This window comes from Mizuhopecten yessoensis, unplaced genomic scaffold (genome assembly GCF_002113885.1).
Source record: "Mizuhopecten yessoensis strain PY_sf001 unplaced genomic scaffold, ASM211388v2 scaffold716359, whole genome shotgun sequence".
Lineage (NCBI taxonomy): Eukaryota > Metazoa > Mollusca > Bivalvia > Pectinida > Pectinidae > Mizuhopecten > Mizuhopecten yessoensis.
In genome coordinates, this window is record NW_018480077.1 from 1,274,512 (window position 1) to 1,296,199 (window position 21,688).

General features: G+C 36.6%; 3 protein-coding genes across 3 annotated transcripts; 2 read left to right on the forward strand and 1 right to left on the reverse strand.

The window, feature by feature from the left end:
* The first annotated feature begins 4,326 nt into the window (after positions 1-4,326).
* LOC110443815 lies at positions 4,327-6,942 on the forward strand. The gene is made up of 3 exons (XM_021488236.1): positions 4,327-4,718; positions 4,974-5,221; positions 6,108-6,942. The coding sequence occupies exons 1-3, from the start codon at positions 4,442-4,444 to the stop codon at positions 6,258-6,260; spliced, it is 678 nt and encodes a 225-aa protein (XP_021343911.1). The 5' UTR covers positions 4,327-4,441; the 3' UTR covers positions 6,261-6,942.
* A 1,405-nt stretch (positions 6,943-8,347) lies between these two features.
* LOC110443795 lies at positions 8,348-11,660 on the reverse strand. The gene is made up of 3 exons (XM_021488212.1): positions 11,521-11,660; positions 9,791-9,912; positions 8,348-9,021 (listed from the first exon to the last, which is right to left on the reverse strand). The coding sequence occupies exons 2-3, from the start codon at positions 9,905-9,907 to the stop codon at positions 8,440-8,442; spliced, it is 699 nt and encodes a 232-aa protein (XP_021343887.1). The 5' UTR covers positions 9,908-9,912; positions 11,521-11,660; the 3' UTR covers positions 8,348-8,439.
* A 1,388-nt stretch (positions 11,661-13,048) lies between these two features.
* On the forward strand, positions 13,049-21,343 carry LOC110443796 (ribonuclease P protein subunit p29-like). Its single transcript, XM_021488213.1, has 6 exons — positions 13,049-13,140; positions 15,740-15,816; positions 17,704-17,933; positions 19,691-19,759; positions 20,224-20,399; positions 21,182-21,343. Exons 2-6 carry the CDS (start codon positions 15,760-15,762, stop codon positions 21,316-21,318), a joined length of 669 nt encoding a protein of 222 aa, XP_021343888.1. The 5' UTR covers positions 13,049-13,140; positions 15,740-15,759; the 3' UTR covers positions 21,319-21,343.
* Positions 21,344-21,688: the final 345 nt, after the last annotated feature.

Consider the following 21,688-nt stretch of genomic DNA (forward strand, 5'->3'; position numbering starts at 1 on the left):
CCACCTTGTATGATAAAAGGATCGACAACTTTTGATAAAAAAAATAATTGCTTATTGCACTGTTTCAAAAAGGCGAGCAGAATATTATAATTCAGTACGGCAGAGACGTATTATACGTCTCTGAGTACGGTCATGATCGATATAAATTTCAGTCTAATGCAAAGATAATGTTATTGCCATATCTAAAAATGTCCAATTATAAAACTTGGATCGATCAATGGTTTTTTCGCGATTAATTTTGACCGTACGCGTGTTAATGACGCTGTTATGCAAACATTTAACTGGTAAACGGATTTGACTTGAAGTATTTGTATCTTTCGCTGGTATATACAACGGTGTAATTATACAAAAAAAAAAAAAAAAAAAAAAAAAAATGGCACGGACTTAGCTAATTCCGTGCTTTTGGAGATTTAAAAGAAACGGTTACAAATCAAAATAAATGTTTCTGTATATTCCTATGTAAAGAAGATTAATAGAGAGCATAAAGGCTTAAAGCTCCGCACGGGAAGATTTTTCTCCCTATTTTAATAACGGCCTTTTTATAATCAGATCTATAGCACAGACACAAATCCCACGGCTCTCTCCAAACCTGCGATTGAATTGCATGCACTCGGATGCACCTTTCAGTGGCTGGTTTCAATTATCTAAACAAGACCAAATAACATGTCTGTTTTGATTAGAACACTTTGTTCTTTGTTCGATCTTTAGGTAGGGAGACGCACAATATCGCATTAAGGTTACTTAACTCCTTAAAGTTATGCATTGTCAGTAAATCCACGGACTTAGATAATCCAATCCGTGGTAAATCGGAATATAAAGCAGGAAAGAAAAACCGTGCGGTACAATATATAGTATCTACTTTATGTAACCGAGAACTTGAATATAAATTATTATGGTTTGTTTCTATAAAACATAATTTAGATATGTTTCGTGACATTTCGTGAAGGGGTGGGGTAGACTGCAGAGTGTTTTTTCAAACAAGACTCCGTCATTTTTGGAGGTGCAAAATATATATTTATCATTTAGTGATCTGGTACTTGGACAGATTTAGAAAGGGCATTGCCGCCGTAGGCTCAGAAGAGGCTCGGAATACTTGATAAAGCCTTAAACATCAACATTTTAACTTGACATCTATATTTTTATAAATCAGAAATATAACCGTTCGCTCCGCTCGACTTTGAAAAGTACCTCTTTTTAAGAAAGACATTTTCCCGCTTCATTCCGCTCGGTAATTGTCGGCCTTACCAACGTCAGTGATTGAGATAAGTATAGTTGTTTAATCAAATATAAATATTTCATAGACTATCTACTCATAATCTAAACGCTCGGCAATTATTTTTGATAAGATAACTCGATTTAATTGTACTGTTTCCACAGTACACTTTCTAAGGTTAGAACTATCAACATCAACAAGAAATAACATGGTCTGTAATTTGGTTAAAAACTATAATGCATAGAACATATTTTTATTCCAAACAAATTGTAGCGAAATATGTCATCTATAGTTAGGACCTAGACCGTGAACTTCTTCCACGTGCTCCCTAACTCCAATTCTTAGATCAGGAATAACCACGTAGACCGGATTGTCGTCCAGGGTTGAAACTTTTACTCAGTGAGATGACGTGCACTTTAAGCAGGCCCTTAATGGGCCTATCATTTGTAGACACCAACTATACAAATGACCGTGCCGCTTTATTTATTTTCTCAAATTGCTTGAGATTTTCCTCAATTTTGAGACGTTTTTGAGTGGACCCGTATCATATACTCCCTTTGAGATCCTCATTTTTTTTACGACTAAAACAAAAACCTGTGGTATGGATTGATGGCCGAAGACAATTTACATATCTCATGACATATTAGTTTCTAAACGAAGAAATGAAAACTGAAAGTAATTTACCTTAATGATGCATGATCTCATAAAGTTGCTTAGCAAGGGACTGGTGGTGGAGAGAAGGGCGTTTATGGCGCAGAATAGACTTGACTTCACGAATAATTAAATTTGAAATCTAGCAATACAAAACCTATAGGAATCTATATAATAAGGTATAGAGTGCAGATATACTTTAAATGCTTTAAACACCTGTGTTTGAAGTCGAATATAACTTTCAATTATTTAACAGACCAATTGAATTCATTAACTTAAAGGCAGCTTAGAGCTAATTAATCTGTATGCCTACAGCACACTTTGGATACTAATTTAACTATGTATTAATACATGTCCATTGTCTGTATAGTTCTTACTATACCATGATAAGAGAATTACACCGCCAAACCAAGATTCGAACTCTGGACCTTCGAGCTCTGTGTATTCTATAGGAACATGTGTTTAAAGACAACTAGTCTACGAGGGCACTCTAACCAGTTAAACTACTTGATCGCTGGCAATTGACCCAGTTACATGCATGATCCGTTACATTCCTCCCTCCTTTTCAACTCTTCGCCCCCGAAGATAACACTATATACAACCCTTGTTCGGGTAACTTCTTGCCAAAGTACACCATGTACTTGTAAGAAGGGTGGGCAAGCTCGCCAATTTTGTAACAGGAGAAGAAAAATACATGACCAGACATGGCCGGAAATCGAACCCGGGACCTACAAACTTTAGACAGACACTCTAACCAATTGAGCTACCCGGACAACAGCAATTGACCAAGATCAGTTTCGCTACACTACTTTACTTAGTTTGAGGAGGAATTGTCATGTATCCAAACACAGGAATCGCATGGCACTGGTACAATCTTCAATCAATCAATATGGGATTTCGAAGCATAGAAAGTCGTAATAAGATATTTTTCAATGATATCTGTATTGTATTTACTTACTTTTATACCATTATTTATAACTGCTATTTACACATTGATATTGCTGCATACAAAGTTTAAATCAAAAACAAAATGTTTTCAAGAAATTTATATATCACAAATATTTTCCACTTCTTGAAAATCCCATTTTTATGCACTCTTTAGTCTGAACAATAAATGATTCAACTGTTTAAAACTATAAAAAACACAATTAATGCCGAGGGCAATCTGCCCTGATGTTTAATTAATAAATGTACAGTATGTAAGAAACCACATGATGTGCCAATCAGTTACGCTTTCGTGACGTATATATCTACAGCCGTTCCCACAAACATTACTGCAAAAACAATAGCTCTTATCAATAATATTTATTTACACCACGTCCTATTAAAACGATGCTGTATTTGTTTTGGTCAGATACGTGAGATTCTTTATTACTTCACGGCTTAGAACTTTTATTTATGAGGGGGATTTACGTAAGATTTTACTAGTTTCATAGTTCATTTTTTTCTTGTTAATTAAACTGTCACTGAAAGAAAGAAAAAAATTGAATCCATTGTATTCATAAGGCTACACACTGACAATTTTTATCGGCGAAAATACTCCCTACTTAGTTTTCTGCGTCTGTCAGAATAATAATTATCAATATGTAAAATAGTTACGTTCTAATGTCGAGTGTTGCGTGTATGAAGGGGCGTGCTGTTTGTTGTGTAACTGTTTGTCTACGTGCTTACGTCCTCATATAGATATACATAATTGGTTTGTGTTGCATACAATGAGATTAAATAAACTGAAAAATACAGTTAAATACCCCCAGCTTTTCCCGCAAAATGCCGATTTTCTAGTAATATTATGATTTCCGAAATACACTATTAAGATACCTTATTTTATGATAACTTTGATAATATGAATTGGTTAGTAAAATGAATTTTCAATTGATTCTGTGTGTCTGCAATTTATTCAGTTAAGTCATTGTGTTTTAATTTAAAAAAAAAATGAAAACAATGTATGAAGCATTATAATGCTCGTTAGTTTAACATACTTGTAAAGGGTGTCGCATGTATCAACTACGCATATCTTTTTTCCACGATAATATAGCCATTTTAAATTAAGATATTGTTTTTTAATACAATATGTTTAAAATCTATATCTTATGGATTATTATACACTGGATTTTAGGATTTCACCAAGAACGTCAAATGTATCAGTCTGACTGTGTCGCTTTAACGTGCTGTTTAGAAATTCACCTGTACGATTGTTTATGTTAATTGGTATGTAGCTGGCCCATTGTTTTCAGAAATAAACCTATTAACATTCGTGAGTAACCGCAGATTTATCACCGAATGACAGGGATAGGTAAAACCACGGACTTCAGGTCGAGTTTCGTGGTAAAACCGAAATACGTAAAAAGTGAACGTAAAAATGATACATCTACCATAACGTCATTTAATCTATACACAAACGGAATTTCCATACATTTTTAATAAGAAAGGTTACGCATTTTTCGTAATGATATCGAAAGTAAATTTCCGGGACTATAAACTATATAAAAGGAGCCGTACGACGCTGAGGGTTAAACTGAACCACGACAGGCAAAGATCATCTTCCTGAACAAGAACTCCGGCGACACTAAGAAGACCATGTTGTTTCTACATGTAGCTCTGATCCTAGGGGTGCTGAGTCAACATGCTTCCCAGCTAACCCATGGCGCCGTTTTGGGTGCGCCCGAAGTTCCCTATACCGTTCTCGGGACAGATGCAGCAAACAATCTGGTCATAGAGGGCACTACTCGTCCCCTCGGCGGCGCCGCCGCCTCAAACAGTCTGGTCATAGAGGGCGTTGACGTAAATACCTTGTCTACCGAAAACCTGGAAAGTTTCTTGACGGCTTTGGATGAAAAGTTTTTCGGGGAGTTAGGTAAGGCGTTTTCCTTATTATTTATAAAGAATAACCATTATTTTTGTAACTCTAACGTTTTGTACTACCCTCTGCCCTACTCCAAAACAGTTTTTGTTTGGGGGTTCCTTTAATCCAAGTATGTTAACCTTTTTTTGGTATTTGATAGTAATGTTTCAATACAATTACTGTGATAAATGACATTCATCTCAGATATCTGAAAAGTCAGTGTTTTTTTTTATAAAGTTATAATGAAGGATGTTTCATATTTTGTAGATATCGAAGTTGGAAAGCATATATTGGGAAGTGTTGCTACCGGAGGTAGGGCAAAGAGATGGGTCCCACTTGTTGCGCGTGGGGCGTTCGCTTTAGGGCGTGGTCTATTCAGGGCACTGTCCCGCGCAAAGCCGTCAAGAAGTGCAGGGAAACTCACCCGCCAGTACGATAGAAAAGGCAACTTCCGAAAGGCAGTCAGTGACTTCCACAGACTGAAGCCAACAAATGTCAAAAGGTTCAAAGGAAAGGTGAGTTTTTGTACACATACTGCTACTATTCACTTACAATAAATTCATACATAAATAACGTCTTTCGTGTTAGCCTACCATCGTATGAGTGCTGTGATTTGAAGTGTGATTGTGTTTTGTATATAACCCTTCTTTTGCTATGAATAATCTCTACACTATTTGTCCATATTTTTCAGCTTTCATGCCAACTATAAAACAGAGAGGTGTTGGTTAATTAACTGTCAGTTTAATAACTTCTGACACTTTCATCAGTTAAAATCATTATCTCTAGAACGTGACGGTCACAATATTACAGACATTCATCCGCAATGTAGAATCAAACTGAATGCTTAAATTTACTAGCGGTCATCTTTACCAACACAGTCGAAAAATGCCAACTTGTTTTGAAGTGTTATAAAATTCAATGTACGCATTGTAAACAAAGAATAAATTTGTTTTTGCATATAATTAGCAAATTTTCACTTAAATCAAAATCCTACGTGGTCTGGTTGTTTGTTTGAAAACAGAGCTGTCAATTGCTCGAAAACATTATGAAATGGTAAAGAAAGATTTGTTTGATGTGGTTAACCCTCGTTAATTAATCTAAAACTTTGAGAAAAATAATGTTTTGAACATCAATATTTTGTTTTCTTTTAACGATTGAAAATCAATTAACTCGAATAAGATGAACATGGTAAACAATGGTCGCTTATTGTTATATATAACTCGCATTATCATATCAAGGCCTTGTTCTTCAGGATCCCACATTTATATGTCAGAAGTTAGAACTTAGTTGCAGCTTCATAATTAGTGTGCCTATGCCTTATTGGATTATTTTTATCTGATATTATCTAAGTAGCGATGTAACTCTGTCCACTTTTGACACTTTTTTTCTGATTTTCCGTAGGATGGTCTGGTTGGTTTGGAGGGACGTATGGGGAAAAACACCGTCAAAGTAAGGTCGACCAGTTCCGGGAATCGCCCTACTCTTGAGGTGTACAAGACTGACAAGGCCGCTAGAAAAATCCTCCGAAAAGTTAGATACAACAGGAACAACTAAAGACAGTCTCACATCGGGCTGTTCCCGTTAGCTAGTAACTAACATGATAATAAAAATAGTGTTTTTGCAAAGGCAATACGTCAAAAGTAAAAGGAGGATAAAGATTACCGATCCGATATCTCATAAAAGTAGTGATATCAGCAAAAAAAAATAAACATTTTTTTAATTTCATTTTCTTCAATGTTTAATAGAAATCCATAATCCATACTTTCAAGCTAAGAAGTACCCAATATCTCGAGCGTACCCATTCATCTTGCTGTTTCAAAATTGCTGTCTTCATTGTAAGTGATATGTTGTTATACGGTAAATATTATCTCATTATGACGTTGGAATCCTGGTTGTGTGTTATTGTATGTTAATACAACAACGATTACTTACATTTACGACAACTACCGGTTGTATTGTTACCGGAAAGGTAATATCTGTTGCGGTGACTTTTTTTTATCTGAAGCGTCTGAGAAATTAGCCGATTATTTTCACCAGGGTTTTCTTTCAATGAATTGATTTGTGTGTTTATGCTTCTTTGTAGTGTTTTTGTCTCTCTCTCTCTCTATTTCGTATGTTTCATATGGAGCTTTCCCGAGTGATGAAATACATATTTGTATTTTTATATCATAATTCATTGTAACACCATTTAAAACATCTACTTTAAAGAGGAAGCAATAAATTTATTAAAAATATGTAATCGTGTTAGTATTGTTCTTATTTTAACGTTTCAGTTCTCGTAGAACCTGCCACTTGGTGCATGAGGAGGAGTATGAAACATGGCACTGTTGATTTCTGTCTCTGTTTGAAAATTGCCCTAGAAAAATCGTAGAATAATGTCTTTACTTACACTCATTAATTAAAGGAAATGATGAACATGACCAACTCATAGAAAAATGCATTGTTTGTCAAATGATTTCTACAATCGTCAAATCCCGATGTGAGAAAGAGTAAAAATGGTATTTTACAAAACACAGAGAGGAAAAAACATTCTGGTTTCAATACGTTTCAACCGCTAGAACAGCACTATCCTCATTTTTAGAAAGAAAAAAACCCTCTAGCGAGGAAGAAAATTATACGAGTTTTAATCACATTATGCTTAGTAATGATCTCGAGGCGAAGAGCGTAAACAAACGATTGCTGACGTGATGAATAAAAAAGCTTTTGCCAAATACTAGCTTGCTTCTACTGATATACAGTAAACCCTTTTTTGATCTATTTATAAAACATTTCACTAACCCCGTAAATCTATAACACTGAACTAACGATTAAATTTGCATTAGTTATGCACTGTAGAGTCTCGTATATATACATCTACACACAAAACTACTTTTACCTATATACTGAGCAGCCTTTTAATTAAATCCAGTCTCAATAGAAATTCACGATTTCTAGGAAACCATGCAAGGTATCGGGACAAATGAAGCGAAACTGTGTCATCTTTCCGAGTCTAATGACTTTCGGAGTTCCCGTCCTATCTATAAATACGCCCGCACTCTCAGTAAAACCCTGAAGAGATAACAAAATGAAAATATAGATGGACTCTCCAACTGCATTGTTAATAATCTCCCTAACATCTTTCTCTTGGACAAGATGTACGTATATATACATTTCGTGAAATCGGACGAAAATAGCGATCATATACCGGAAAAGTTTTTTTTATTTTTATAAATAACGTGTTTTGACATGATGCATCAATATATCAAATGCAAAAGAAATGTTCAGAAAGAATTTTCCCCCAGAGAATCAAAACCAAGTTAAACGATACACTGTATTTTAATTCAAAACAATGACAAGCACCAGGCTTAAAGAAAACGAGGAATATAATGAAACTGATAAGACAACATCAAAACATAAACGTGATGACAACAGTGAAGAAAACCCAACAAATCACGAGAGTCTGCCGGACTAGCGGGCTAGAGTATGTTTACATAGAACAGCATACATCAGAAACTTTGCTGCACTATGTTTATATTGTTTACACTGGATCGTTGTAACTTGCATCGCGTTGAGAGCAGCAAGTGTCCGGCTTCTCGCTGAGGTATGGTCCGTGACTTATTTGTAGTTGGTCGAAGGTACTTTGGAAGCTTTATTGGGCACTTTGGAAGCTTTATTGGGTACTTTGACGGCTTTATTGGGTACTTTGGAAGCTTTATTGGGTACTTTGACGGCTTTATTGGGTACTTTGGAAGCTTTATTTCGTGGTTTGAAGCATGCACTTGCTTGTTTGAAACATGTGTTTGGTGTTTGAAGCCTCAAATTGGTTATTTGAAACATGCAATTGGTTGCTCGAAGCCTGCAATTGGCTGTCGTGACAAACATTTGGATGTCTGAAACTTATATTTCGTTGTTCGTAGCCTGTACTTGATTGGCTGGAACATGTAAATGTACTTAGATCACTGAAACTGTCACTTGGCCATGGTTTGCTGTAGTTATTACATGGCTTATTACAATTGTTACTTGGCACAAAACAGTTCCAACTCGTAAAGTCCATGTTGTTTCCGACATTGTAACAGCTTGAAGCCGGCTGACTACAGATGTTGGTTCTTGGTCGATTTTGGTTGTAACAGATCTTACATTGTCGGTCATAAATACAAACTAAGACACCGTCCACGTCTTCTTCTGATTTACCTGGCTGTCTGTCTGTTGATTCTACAGCTTTTGTCACTTTCTGTTGCTCGTCCACTTCTTGTCTAATAAAAGTTAACCAGTCATTGATTATATCGCCTAGTTTTGGACCCTTCACATTTATTGGACATGGAGGTTCCTGACGTTTCTGAAATGTAAAATTGAAGTTACACGCATCTATCAATCAACGCATTAGGTCCGTCACTTTTTTCTTAGACTTTTTATCATCATCGCTTTCCCAATATTACCATCTGCTGAGGTACTATTCATTTCCTCGAAATATTTCTGAAGAATTTTAATCGTTTACTTATTTGAACATTGAAGAGATGAAATAGCAACGCATCATTTCCGAGAATTATTTTCGATATTTTTTAAAACTGCGTTAACATATTTAAGAGGAAGACAGATAACAAATTTACTTCAGTTGTTTGAAACAATATCAATATAGATTTAGAACAGATAACATTAACTTGTAATGCAAAATAAAAATAAAAGTGTTTTAACTTGCCACACGGAAAACTACATTGCAGGTTATATGTTTCATATTTACCACGAACATGTAACAATACTGGCGGCGAAATAAATAAAGCGAAAGTAATAATCCTCCTTGAGTGGTTATCGAATCAACATCCAATATTGTATCGAGTGATGTTACTGATGCGGGGTATGGTTTACAGCAGTGTTATTTTCGTGATTCGTGTGATTAATTGAATTTACGAACTCAAGTTATGCTAGAAATTGTACAAAGACTGCATTGCGTTTGATTAAAATCACTCTTGCTGACAATGGACGGTACTATTACTGTCCAGGTCTCATAACTGGCTTTAAAGATGCCCTACTACACCTACCCCTCCCCCACCCTTCTTCTGACGACCGACTGCTTGAAAGCATATACATATAATACGAGCTATATCTACCGTCCTGCCCCCTAACCGCTGGGCTATCGGTGTTGTTGGGTCTGGTCTAACCACCGTTGGTTTGGTGCCATGTAGTAACTTCCGGTTAGCTGCCTCGGCTCTTTTAGCGTCATCCATGTTATCTACAAATATATTAACATTCTCTTTCAGGAGGCAGATTCATATTAAACCTGTACCTTCTTTCTATGTAGTTATGGATATTTTTCTTCTTTGATTGGTGAATCATAATTTATTATTTTGGGCTAAACATAGCCTTGGGCATAATAAACGAAATGGTGACCGCTATTTTGCCCTTCTTCTGATGAGCAACAAAACGAAACAAAACACCAAAATAGCCATGAAGATTAAATACCGACAATTTTAGCCATTAATTTGCCTCAAAAAACAAGAGGGGCAAAAATAAAAACGGTACGTGTCAGCCATCAAGGTTTATCGTAACGGTATTTTCAAATAAACTTTATTTATTTTACAACAATTATGAAACAACTTATTTCAATTAATATGTTAGCGCACGGGGTCTTGATGTGGGAGGAAACCGCAGCACCCGGAGAAACCCTAGTTGATCGGCCAGGTGACCCATACCTTTTCACATCCAATCGGGGATTCGAACTCCTGCCGCCTTGGTGATTATATAATGCAATTGAAAAAGATTAAACAATCAGCTTTATACCGTAACTTTGACCTCGCCCATAATTCATCAAAGAGATACCAGAAAATATACCCGAAAGACGCGTTCCTATGTGCTTGTAAAGGACATATGTAAGAAAATTTTACAAAACGTGACCAGTGCAACAGAAAATTAGAAATGCTAGTCATTGAGAGGCACAGACGACTCAACATATCAAAAATCTTTAATGGAGAAACATGCGTTTTTTTCTCCTCCTCGCTTTGGATTCACAAAGTTAATTAATATTAAATGTACATTGATAACTCATATATTAATATCAATAGTCCACAAAATCCTTTAAAATGTTTTGAGAATATCCTTTAAAAGTCTTTTTCACTTTCTTACTTACTTACCTACACAATTTTCTGTGATTTTTTGTTACCTTCCATTTGCGTAAAACCTTGGTTTTTAAAATCTATTTTGTTAGAATTAAGATTCTTTTCAAACCATGATATATGTGAATTAGGTGATACTACATTCGAGGAGGAGGAGGACATTTTGCATGATGTCGGTGTACATTTACAGTTAACACTGCCCCTCCCCTACACGTCCGCCCCTCCCCTACACGTCCGCAGATTGCACGGTCAGACGTGGATTCGAACACGGGACCCTCCGATCACTAAACAGACCGCCGCTCTACCAATTGAGCTACCTGGTCGCCGACGATTGACTCATTGTAGTTCCGCTACACACCGACATCACTTCCCAAATTAATATAGGAATACCCCACCCCTAACCCGCATTTCAAGATTCCAAAATCTGGTCAACCCGTATGATTTTGTTGCACAAGCTGGCGATATGAAGTAAATTGTATTACACCTGTTGGCATAAACCAAAGTTATAAGTCTAAATAAGTTTGAAACGATTAAGAATAAGTACCAGAAGAAAACTATATTACAATCTATGCAAAGTGCATGTTCCTGTGAGTGAACCGAACCAGCTCACAACAATGGCCTCCAGTGAAACGGACAGGAGGTAGCCAAGGTTGTAGACTGTGAAACATGGCATCAATGTATCCGATACTATAGGTACACGTGTATATAACTTCGATTGCTTAACTTACCTTAGCTCAGGCTTTCTGTGTGATTAAATACGAACTTTCTTTGTTGTTCCGCGGAATTGATATCAAAATGCTGTTGTACTGAAATACATTTGCTTGTGACTTTCCTCCTGCTATGCGTGTTGCATTGCCGTTGTCATGGAGTCACGAGACATCAATTATGACGTCATTCCTCAAAGATGCGTATTTTTTCGTATGTCTAGTTCTAAGTGTTAAGTTTGAAATGATTAAATGCTGTATTGCATTTATATGATCATCCGACTAAATGTATACTATGCTAATTTATAGCATCTGTGTATCTGTCATCATATATGTAACTTAATTGTAGATTAGAGACAGTGAATTTGGGTATGATAGAGTGCAGGCTGGAGGGGGTGTCGTGTTGATTGCACGTAAACTGACATACAGGTTGATAAGGGCTGGCCTCAGGTACACCCATGAGTAATGTGGTTTAGGGAAAAGATTGAAGGTTCCGGTGAAACAGAGGTTCCTTCAGCGGGTAAGGAGGCCGGGGCAAGTTCAGTCTCGGGGTAAGTCCGACCACACTGTATACTTTTGGTCCTGAGCAAATATTTACAACTTTGATTATAAAATCATTTCAGTTGACTGGACGGAACATTCACACGTAAAAATGGCGAGGGTACTCAATTTTTAAATTACTAATTTAAATAAGAAGAAAGGGACCTTTGGGAGGGTAGGAAAACATCATGACCTCATTTCTTTCTAGTTTTGCGAACTTTCTGTAAACCGAATTGCTACTTTAATCATTTGTCTCTTACGTGTAATACACTGACAGCTTACTTCACATGATGGTATACGTAAAAGCTTAAAAGCATCGACTTTCGCATTGCTGTAATATACGAATTTGTTATCAATTTGGGACAGGCTCGGCCCATGCAACTCATTGAAAGTCATGAAATTGGCGGGGAAAATATGACGTTTCATAATTTATGACGTCAAAATTATGCTATTATAGTAGACCCCCATTTACATGTGGTTTAAGCCCGTGAATGTTTCATGCATTTATGAAACATGAACAAGAACCCAGCTTTCATTCGAGTTTATTCATTTTTTTTCAAAAGGAAATTGATAGATTTATATGTTCTGATCGTTTATGTTTTCTTAAATCTATTTTTTCTATACGGCATTTCATTATCAATGAGTTTGTTTATGTAAATCTAAAACCCGGAGGACAGCATATTTTTAGTTATGCTAATCACATCCAGTTTTCTGTTGTAACATATTAACATATGTAATAGAGGTCTTTATTTTGTAATGCCTCCGCATTAAACTGACGTTCTTTGTTAGAGCTAACAAATGTTGCAATAAATAACAGTGGATTGGACAAACGTTAAAATTTATCGAGACTATCACATCCTTTTTATTTGTATGTCTTATTGAAATGATATAGCTTATTGAAGTCTTAAAAACAAACTCGAAAAAGAAGAGAATTCGAAAAAAGGTTTTGGTTCTGGGGGTAATTTCTCGTTCTCATTTTGTCCTTTGCAGATATTATATAAATTTTGCCGTTTATAGAGAGTGTATCGAACGCGCCCCATGAAAGTTGTAAACACAGGTACATGTGCATTTGCGGGCTGGGGTGTAGATTTTGAAGGTTTCGAGGTTTGTATGTTTTATTTAAAGTGTACGGTGAGGTCATTTTAAAGTAGTTAGTTGATTTGTAATCATATTTATTCCAAACATATGCAGTCGCTCCGACAGAATGAGATTGTAGCCTAGTATACTGTTTTGTATACGGTAACGGTGTAATCAGTAGTCTGTGAGTAGACAGTAGACACAGTAAGTTTCTTAACCGTACTTCGATCAGCTGATGATAGAGTAAAGCGACCAAAAGCCCTGTGTACCAGTACAAGAGTTTGTTTGTTTCAAATTCCGAGATAAACAGTATTTGTTTTTTGTTTGTTTATATTAACAGTCAGTGGCGGATCCAGACACCTATCTGGGGGGGTTTCCAAATTTCCTGGGGGGGGGGGTTCCATGTGGGGAAAAAATTGAGGAAAGTGGTGAAAATACATGATTTTTAAAGAAAATTCTCAGGGTGGGGGGTTTCCTGGAGCCCAAAAAACCCCTCTGGATCCGCCACTGACAGTTTATTTACGTGAATTCCACCCCCCCCCGCACAAAATATCTGATGTATTAACCACTGCAAAGACAGTGTATGTAAACGCATCCGCTACAATATGGATTGTTATGTCGATGTCATGAATCAGTTGATGTACAAACAGATTTTTACTGACACAAGTAAAATCACCTTATGTGTGGAGAAGAAGGTGTATCAAGGATAAACGAAGGTGTTTGTTTTTTTGTTAATAATTTCAAGATCAGTGTCATTGAAGTGATTAAAATTGAAAATTAAAAGAATTGCCTACTTTTGGCAATCCGAGAACGGAACCTTCTTTAACTGAACACCTGACATCTGTTTATAGAGGACCTGCCATGGGGTACCTTTTAAAAGAGGACACTTGACATAGGATACCTGTTTATAGAGGTCACTTGACATAGTGTAACATTTTATAAGGGACATCAGACGTAGTGTACCTGTTTATAGAGGTCGCCTGACATGGTGTACCTGTTTATAGAGGTCACCTGATATGGTGTACCAGTTTATAGAGGTCACCTGACATGGTGTACCAATTTATAGAGGTCACCTGACATGGTGTACCAGTATTTAGAGGTAACCTGACATTGTGTACCAGTTTATAGAGGTCACCTGACATGGTGTACCAGTTTTTAGAGGTCATCTGACATGGTGTACCAGTTTATATAGGTCACCTGACATGGTGTACCTGTATTTAGAGGTAACCTGACATTGTGTACCAGTTTATAGAGGTCACCTGACATGGTGTACCAGTTTATAGAGGTCACCTGACATGGTGTACCAGTTTATAGAGGTCACCTGACATGGTGTACCAGTTTATAGAGGTCACCTGACATGGTGTACCAGTTTATAGAGGTCACCTGACATGGTGTACCAGTTTATAGAGGTCACCTGACATGGTGTACCAGTTTATAGAGGTCACCTGACATGGTGTACCAGTTTATAGAGGTCACCTGACATGGTGTACCTGTATTTAGAGGTAACCTGACATTGTGTACCAGTTTATAGAGGTCACCTGACATGGTGTACCAGTTTATAGAGGTCACCTGACATGGTGTACCAGTTTATAGAGGTCACCTGACATGGTGTACCAGTTTATAGAGGTCACCTGACATGGTGTACCAGTTTATAGAGGTCACCTGACATGGTGTACCAGTTTATAGAGGTCACCTGACATGGTGTACCAGTTTATAGAGGTCACCTGACATGGTGTACCAGTTTATAGAGGTCACCTGACATGGTGTACCTGTATTTAGAGGAAACCTGACATTGTGTACCTGTACATAGAGGTCATATGACACAGTGTACCTGTTTATAAAGGTCACCTGACATACGGTACCTGTTTATAGAGGTCACCTGACATAGGGTACCTGTTTATATAGAACATATGCATAGGGTACCTGTTTATAGAGGTCACATGACATGGTGTAGCTGTTTTTAGAGATCACCTGACATGGTGTACCAGTTTATAAAGGTCACCTGACATGGTGTTCCTGTACATAGAGGTAACCTGACATGATGTACCTGTTTATATAGGTCATCTGACATATGGTACCTGTTTATATAGGTCATCTGACATATGGTACCTGTTTATAGAGGTCACCTAACATAGGGTACCTGTTTATAGATGTCATCTGACATGGGGAACCTGTTTATAGAGGTCACCTGACATGGGGTACCTGTTAATAGAGGTCACCTGACATGGGTGCCTGTTAATAGAGGTCACCTGACATAGGGTACCTGTTTATAGATGTCACCTGACATGGGGCACCTGTTTATAGAGGTCACCTTACATAATGTACCTGTTTATAGAGGTCACCTGACATGGGTTACCTGTTTATAGAGGACATCTGATATGGGTACTTGTTTATAGAGGTCACCTGACATTGAGTACCTGTTTATAGAGGATATCTGACATAGGATATACAAAACTCTTTATAGAGGACACATAACATTGGATAATTCTTTATAAAGAAAATCTGACACTAGATTACAGGCATGTTGTATACTGTGGTCTTTGTACATTTATTCATGACACTTTATATTCATTTATGACCTTTTATTCATTTAGGACATATTGATGTGTATTTTTGTATTTAACAGGTTTATAAAATCATTTAAAGATGACCAGTCCTTTACCTGACCATGTGATCAAGCATAGTGCTGAACTGGGACTTGAAGTAAGTATTTTATTAATCCTTCCTACTTTTCATGTAGTTCTATAATACCAGGGAATTCGGTGAGGAAGTACGACTTTGTTTCTTTAATCCTAGATACTATCTATACTACTCACATTTTGCTAAGGATCACTTTTGTTTTTGGGCATATGTGAAAAATAAATATTGTATTTGGTTTATACTGAGATTATTTTTGAAAAATTGATTGTTCTTTTAAATCATCAGCATGCAAAAATTCCAAAAATCATAATTACAGTCGGAAAATGGGCCACAGGAAAAGGGTTACCCTTAAAATTGGTAACAACGAGGTATTCACTAAAAAACTTAGATTGAACAAAACTCATCCTAAATAAACAGAAACTGAGGAAAAGGGTTACCCTTAAAATTGGTAACAACAAGGTTTTCACTAAAAAACTTAAATTGAACAAAAAAAGTAAACAGAAACTGTTTTAGTATCGAGTGTGACATCCATGAGCATCAATTACAGCTCACAACGTCTGTTTTTGTGGGATAGCATTCCACTCAGCTACCAATGAACATTTCTGGCAGAGAGAGCTGTCTGCAGCATGTCTCACACATGCTCGATGGGATTTAGATCCAGCAAGCGGCCTGGCCAATCCATTCTTTGAATAGTCTCTTGCTGTAGATACTGCTCAGTCACCCTTGCTCTATATATATGTGGCCTAGCATTATCGTCCATAAGGATGAAGTCAGGGCTGATAGTGCCAGCGTAGGGTCTGACATTGGCTTCAAGGATTCCATCGTAGTAAATCTGGGCCGTAACGGTACCATTATGGAAGACATGGAGGTCAGTTTCCAACGAAGGCTTATGCCTCCCCACACCATCACTGAACCTCCGCCATATCGGTCAAGCATGTTCCACAACGTTACCTGCCTGGAACCTCCCCCCAGGTTGTCTCCATACTCTAACGCGCCTGTCGGTGAAGTCAAGACAGAATCTGGACTCGTCAATAAAAAGGAGCGGTTCCCATTCCTGAAGAGCCAAAGTGCTGTGAGCTTGGGCCCAACCTAATCGGTCCCTAACATGGCGGGCAGTTAAGGGAAGTCGTATTGCTGGTCTACGTGACCTTAAACTAGGATCATGAAGACATTTCCTAACTGTCTGAGTGGCTACCCGGGTACCAGAAGCATTTAGGAGGTCATTTTGTAAAGCTGCGGCAGTCTGGAACCTGTGACACTGTGCCTGTATGAGCAAAAATCGGGTCTTGGCGCTGCGTTGTAGGCCTAGAACGACCTCCAGCATGATGTCTGGAAGGGTTTCTGTTAGGTTGGAAATGATTCCACATTCCTGCCTCCACACATTGAGACACCCAAGGTCTGCTGCAACCTGACGTTGACGTTGCTAACTTGCAGCATTTCGATGCCCCTATTCATTTCACAATCTTTAACCATTGTCTGGTTGTCTTTGTGCCATATTAAAATAAAAACATGCGAAGAATATTCATCAAATTGATTTCCTTAACAATTTGAACAACCCCTTACTTAGCCTAGCTTAGCTTTTGAAAGGGGTGAACATGTGGAAAAGTGTGCACACGCTTTTACGGTTGACTGAACACACCCACACAGGATGATTTGGAAGGCTAACATATTCGCCAAAAACAGTATGGAAGGAAAATACAATATCCTTTCTAACATTTTAATTTTGTTTTTTCAAAATATAGGTGATCCCTAGCAAAATGTGAGTAGTATATATACTATAGCGCAGGTATTGATTCCTGTGTACTGCGTAACTAATAACATTATTTAATTTTTGTGTAACTGCATCTGGGATGTGCCATAGTAACAAAGACTTAGAAATATTAAGTCATAAATTGATTCAAAAATATCTGTTAAACAATGTTAAAGCAACAGTATGTCTTTGACTTGTAGAAAAATTGGTCTGTTAAGAAGGACTTTGTGGATGCCTTTCTTAAACGCCACCTTCCTAAAGGGAGACTACTCAAAGGTGAAGATGAAGAGATTCAGACAAAGTATCTGATGCTGGATAATACTGGAGTTAACAAAGTAACAGGAAAAAAACGACCAAGGAAAAAGAAAACTCTTTCTACAAGGGAGTGCAGAAATCTGAAAATATTCAAAGTGGAAAAAGAAGGTCAAACGTACGTATGATTAGCATGTATAAAAATGTTGTTATATTTAGATAAAGGATATTTTCATTTTTCAAAAATGTGACTTTTTAAAATCGTTTATTTTATGCATGCAGACAAGCAAAGTTCTAAACTACATGCATTGCTTTAAAATTGTGCTGGTTTAAATGGTTAGTTCAAAGATCTAAAATTGACCATCTTCGTTATGTATAGGAAAGAATCTCTTGTATAAGCCTTTTCTGTTTATAGATAATTTTACAACTTCGTAGTTTTATATTTCTGACTTTAATAAGAAAAGGAATAATGAGGTTCCATTGTACAAAATTTTGAGTTATTCCAGGAAGTGGACTATATTTCAAACAAGTAACCAGCTTTGGTTGGCTGTTAGGCCTAGATTGTTAAATGGTGTTTGAATCCTATATTTGTTTGCCAATGTGCTGATAGGCATGGGCAATCAACTCCTGTTGTTTGGGGTATGTTGTACTTAGTGTATAAGTTGTATGTTCTCCACAGTGTCAAGTTTTGCTATTACCCTGTTTGTGATGAGGATGATTTTATCATGACAACGACCGTTAGTTCACAACATACCCTATGTAATTTTTACATGTGAAGAGTAAAATAAACACAGTGTGAATATGAGACAGAGACAGACAGACAGACAGACATTCTTTATTTCCTCTAATAAGAGATTACAGAGATAGATAGATCAGACCCTGCTTACCCACATTTTGAGTGTACAAATACAAAATACAGTGTAAATGTAATGGAGCCGCGGTGGCCAAGTGGTTAAGGCGTCTGACATTCTGCTACCACTAGCCCTCCACCACTGGGTCGAGGCCTACGTGGGGCAGTCGCCAGGTACTGGCCATAGGTCAGTGTTTTTTCTCCGGGAACTCCGACTTTCCTCCACCACCAAAACCTGGCATGTCCTTAAATGACCATAGCTGTTAATAAGACATAAAACACAAACAAACCAAACCAAACCGAAGTATATGTAATAATAAAATTTAATGGGAGATTGTCTATGTTTGGGAAGCTGTTAGTGATAACATATTGATCAATTGCATTAATAAGTGTGAAATGTTTTTACAAAATGAAAGTAAATGACAGTTTAAGTGATATCTGTAGAGAGTAACTGAGTTGACACTACTAACAAAGGATACAAATTGTTTCAGTGCATCAGTTAAATGTTTTTCACAATCTTAAATAAAACATCCCAAACCAAGGAACTTGTTAAAGTGTGCTTTATACATGCTTTTGACCAATGTGTGGACTGTCTTGAATTCGAGCAGTATGTAAAAATGACAACTCTGCCAATTTGCGACACATATATAAATACGGTCAGCAGGACTTCTCACTAATTTGAACATGACTGGATATAACCAGCATTTCAATATATTATGAATATATAAATTTTCATTTGATTCAGTTACCAAACTGATGAATCTTAATCAGAATAGAATGTCAGTATATATACTATCATTCAAATAAAACGATTTACAAAAGTGATCAAGTGTGTGGGGGTAATGAGTGTAACTTTGCATACCATAGAGGTGGTCATAGTAGAAATTGAGTGTAAAAGTGTGTCACAGCCAGATCCTTTGGTTGGTCATGCCTCAATCTTTCTAAATGTTGACATAGAATGTGCTTGTTATTCTACAGGGATGGAATACACATAACTTGTATCTCCTTTTCTAATCTCTATTATACATATTTTCAAATTTCAAAAATGATGTATCAACAAATTTGTTTTTTGTGCTTTATTACAGTTACGATTCTTATCTACCTCTCAATCACCTATGGTTAAAGTACATGGAAGAACTCACAAACTTCAACAGGTAAGTTGTGTAGTCTGCCTGTTGAACTTTAACCGTTTCACCCCTATGTAACTTTAGTAGACTCTACCATGCATTGATATGGATGAGTCCATTATGGTCTACAGTGGTGAAAGGGTTAAAGTTTTTGCTGTATCTTTGACAGGCAGAGTTTCACATATTGAATTTGGAACTTGTGTCTACTCTAAAAAGTTATGGCCTGTTGTTAATTTTGGAAACCAATTTAAAATGTCTGTTAGATAAAGGTATTAAGATAAAAGGAAATCAAGTATGTAAATATAAATATCTTCCAATGGTTTGAATGCTTTTCCAAATGAAGTAGATTCCAATAATTTCTTCTTCCAGAAACTTTTTGTTGTCGCTTTGAACACCTGTATTATTTACACCCATTATGAATATTTGTTCAGTGAAGCTTGATATTCACGTACATCCTCTAATTTTGAAGCAATACAACGTTTCTGTTCCAGTTTCACACCCAGTAAGATGTCAAATGTACAACAAAGGTTGCTGAAGGCCGACCTGCATGGTTCTATTCTGACAGTTCAAAAGTCAAAGTGCCCAAGCTATGTAGGAGTCACTGGGATTCTTCTACAGGAAACCAGGAATACATTTCTTCTAATCACCAAGGAAAACAAAGTCAAATGTAAGTCTGTACACTTATCCTTTTCACCACTGTAGACCATAATGGACTCATCCAGATCAATGCATGGTAAGAGTCTACTAAAGTTACATAGGGGTGAAAGGGTTAAGGTATGGGAAATTTCAAGATCTGCTATGACACATTAGAAGCAGCTATATAGTTAGCTCATTATTTCCATTAGTCAGTTGGTGCAGAAGTTCGAGCTCGCCACTGAGATTGTCAATCAAACATGGAAAGATACACTGTTACGGGGTCACCTTAGCAACCACTCCAGGTACCCCATGCATACTTCCATCTGGGCCAAAAAGAATGATCAGTAGCTTATTACTTGTTTCATGATTGTTGCAAAATAGATGGAGAATTTAATTTAGCTTGATTACTTTGATTAATTGGAGAATTTCCCTGACGACTCCAGAATTACTGGGTATATTACAAATATTTTCGATCGATTTTGGTCTAGACAAATGCTTTGCTAAAATTATGTCTTACTAGATAAGGCAAACAAATAAATAATGACTTTTTTTTTTAAATTTTGGTATTAGTCATCCTATTTAATCACAAGCAATGGAAAATTTACATTTTTTGAATTATATAGTATGTAATTGATGAAATTGCAATTCCACGGTAATTTAACATTCATATTTATTACCAATTCCAATATTCCATTTGTCTGGATGTTGCATCAAGTATTGAGTCCTTAAATGATTACCAATAAGACTTTTGTAACACTGTTTTCAATATTTATATATAAATTGACTAAGGACATTTATTGGTTTATTTTACAGATATTCCCAAACAACAGTCAGTGTTCACCTTCACGCTGGGGTCGTACCAGTTCACCATCTACGGCAATAACTTCCGTGTTCGGTCTAGTGAGAGAGCTGTTCGCAAATTCAAATCAAAAGCCACTGTTGATTTTTGAAATGAAATAAAATATCAAATGTTAATCCACATTTGTTATTCATTAAACTGATATTACTCAAAATTTTACTGTTTCATACCATGGATGATATGCGGCCACACTTTCAGTTAAACCAGATTGGAACTCGACGCTCAACTGTAAAGAAAAGTCTTCAATTAAACATGAAATAATTTTGAATAAATTTATATCGACACAAAACTTTACTTCGAAACATCCCTCATAGAATAGAATATACAATGTTTATGTTAACTATCTCAAGCATATACATTCCAAAACTTCCTCATTTTAATATCAAGGATACATCTATTTTTAAGTACTTTTCAAGCACTGACCAACTATGCTGGATGGAATCCAGGTTGTTACATACAGG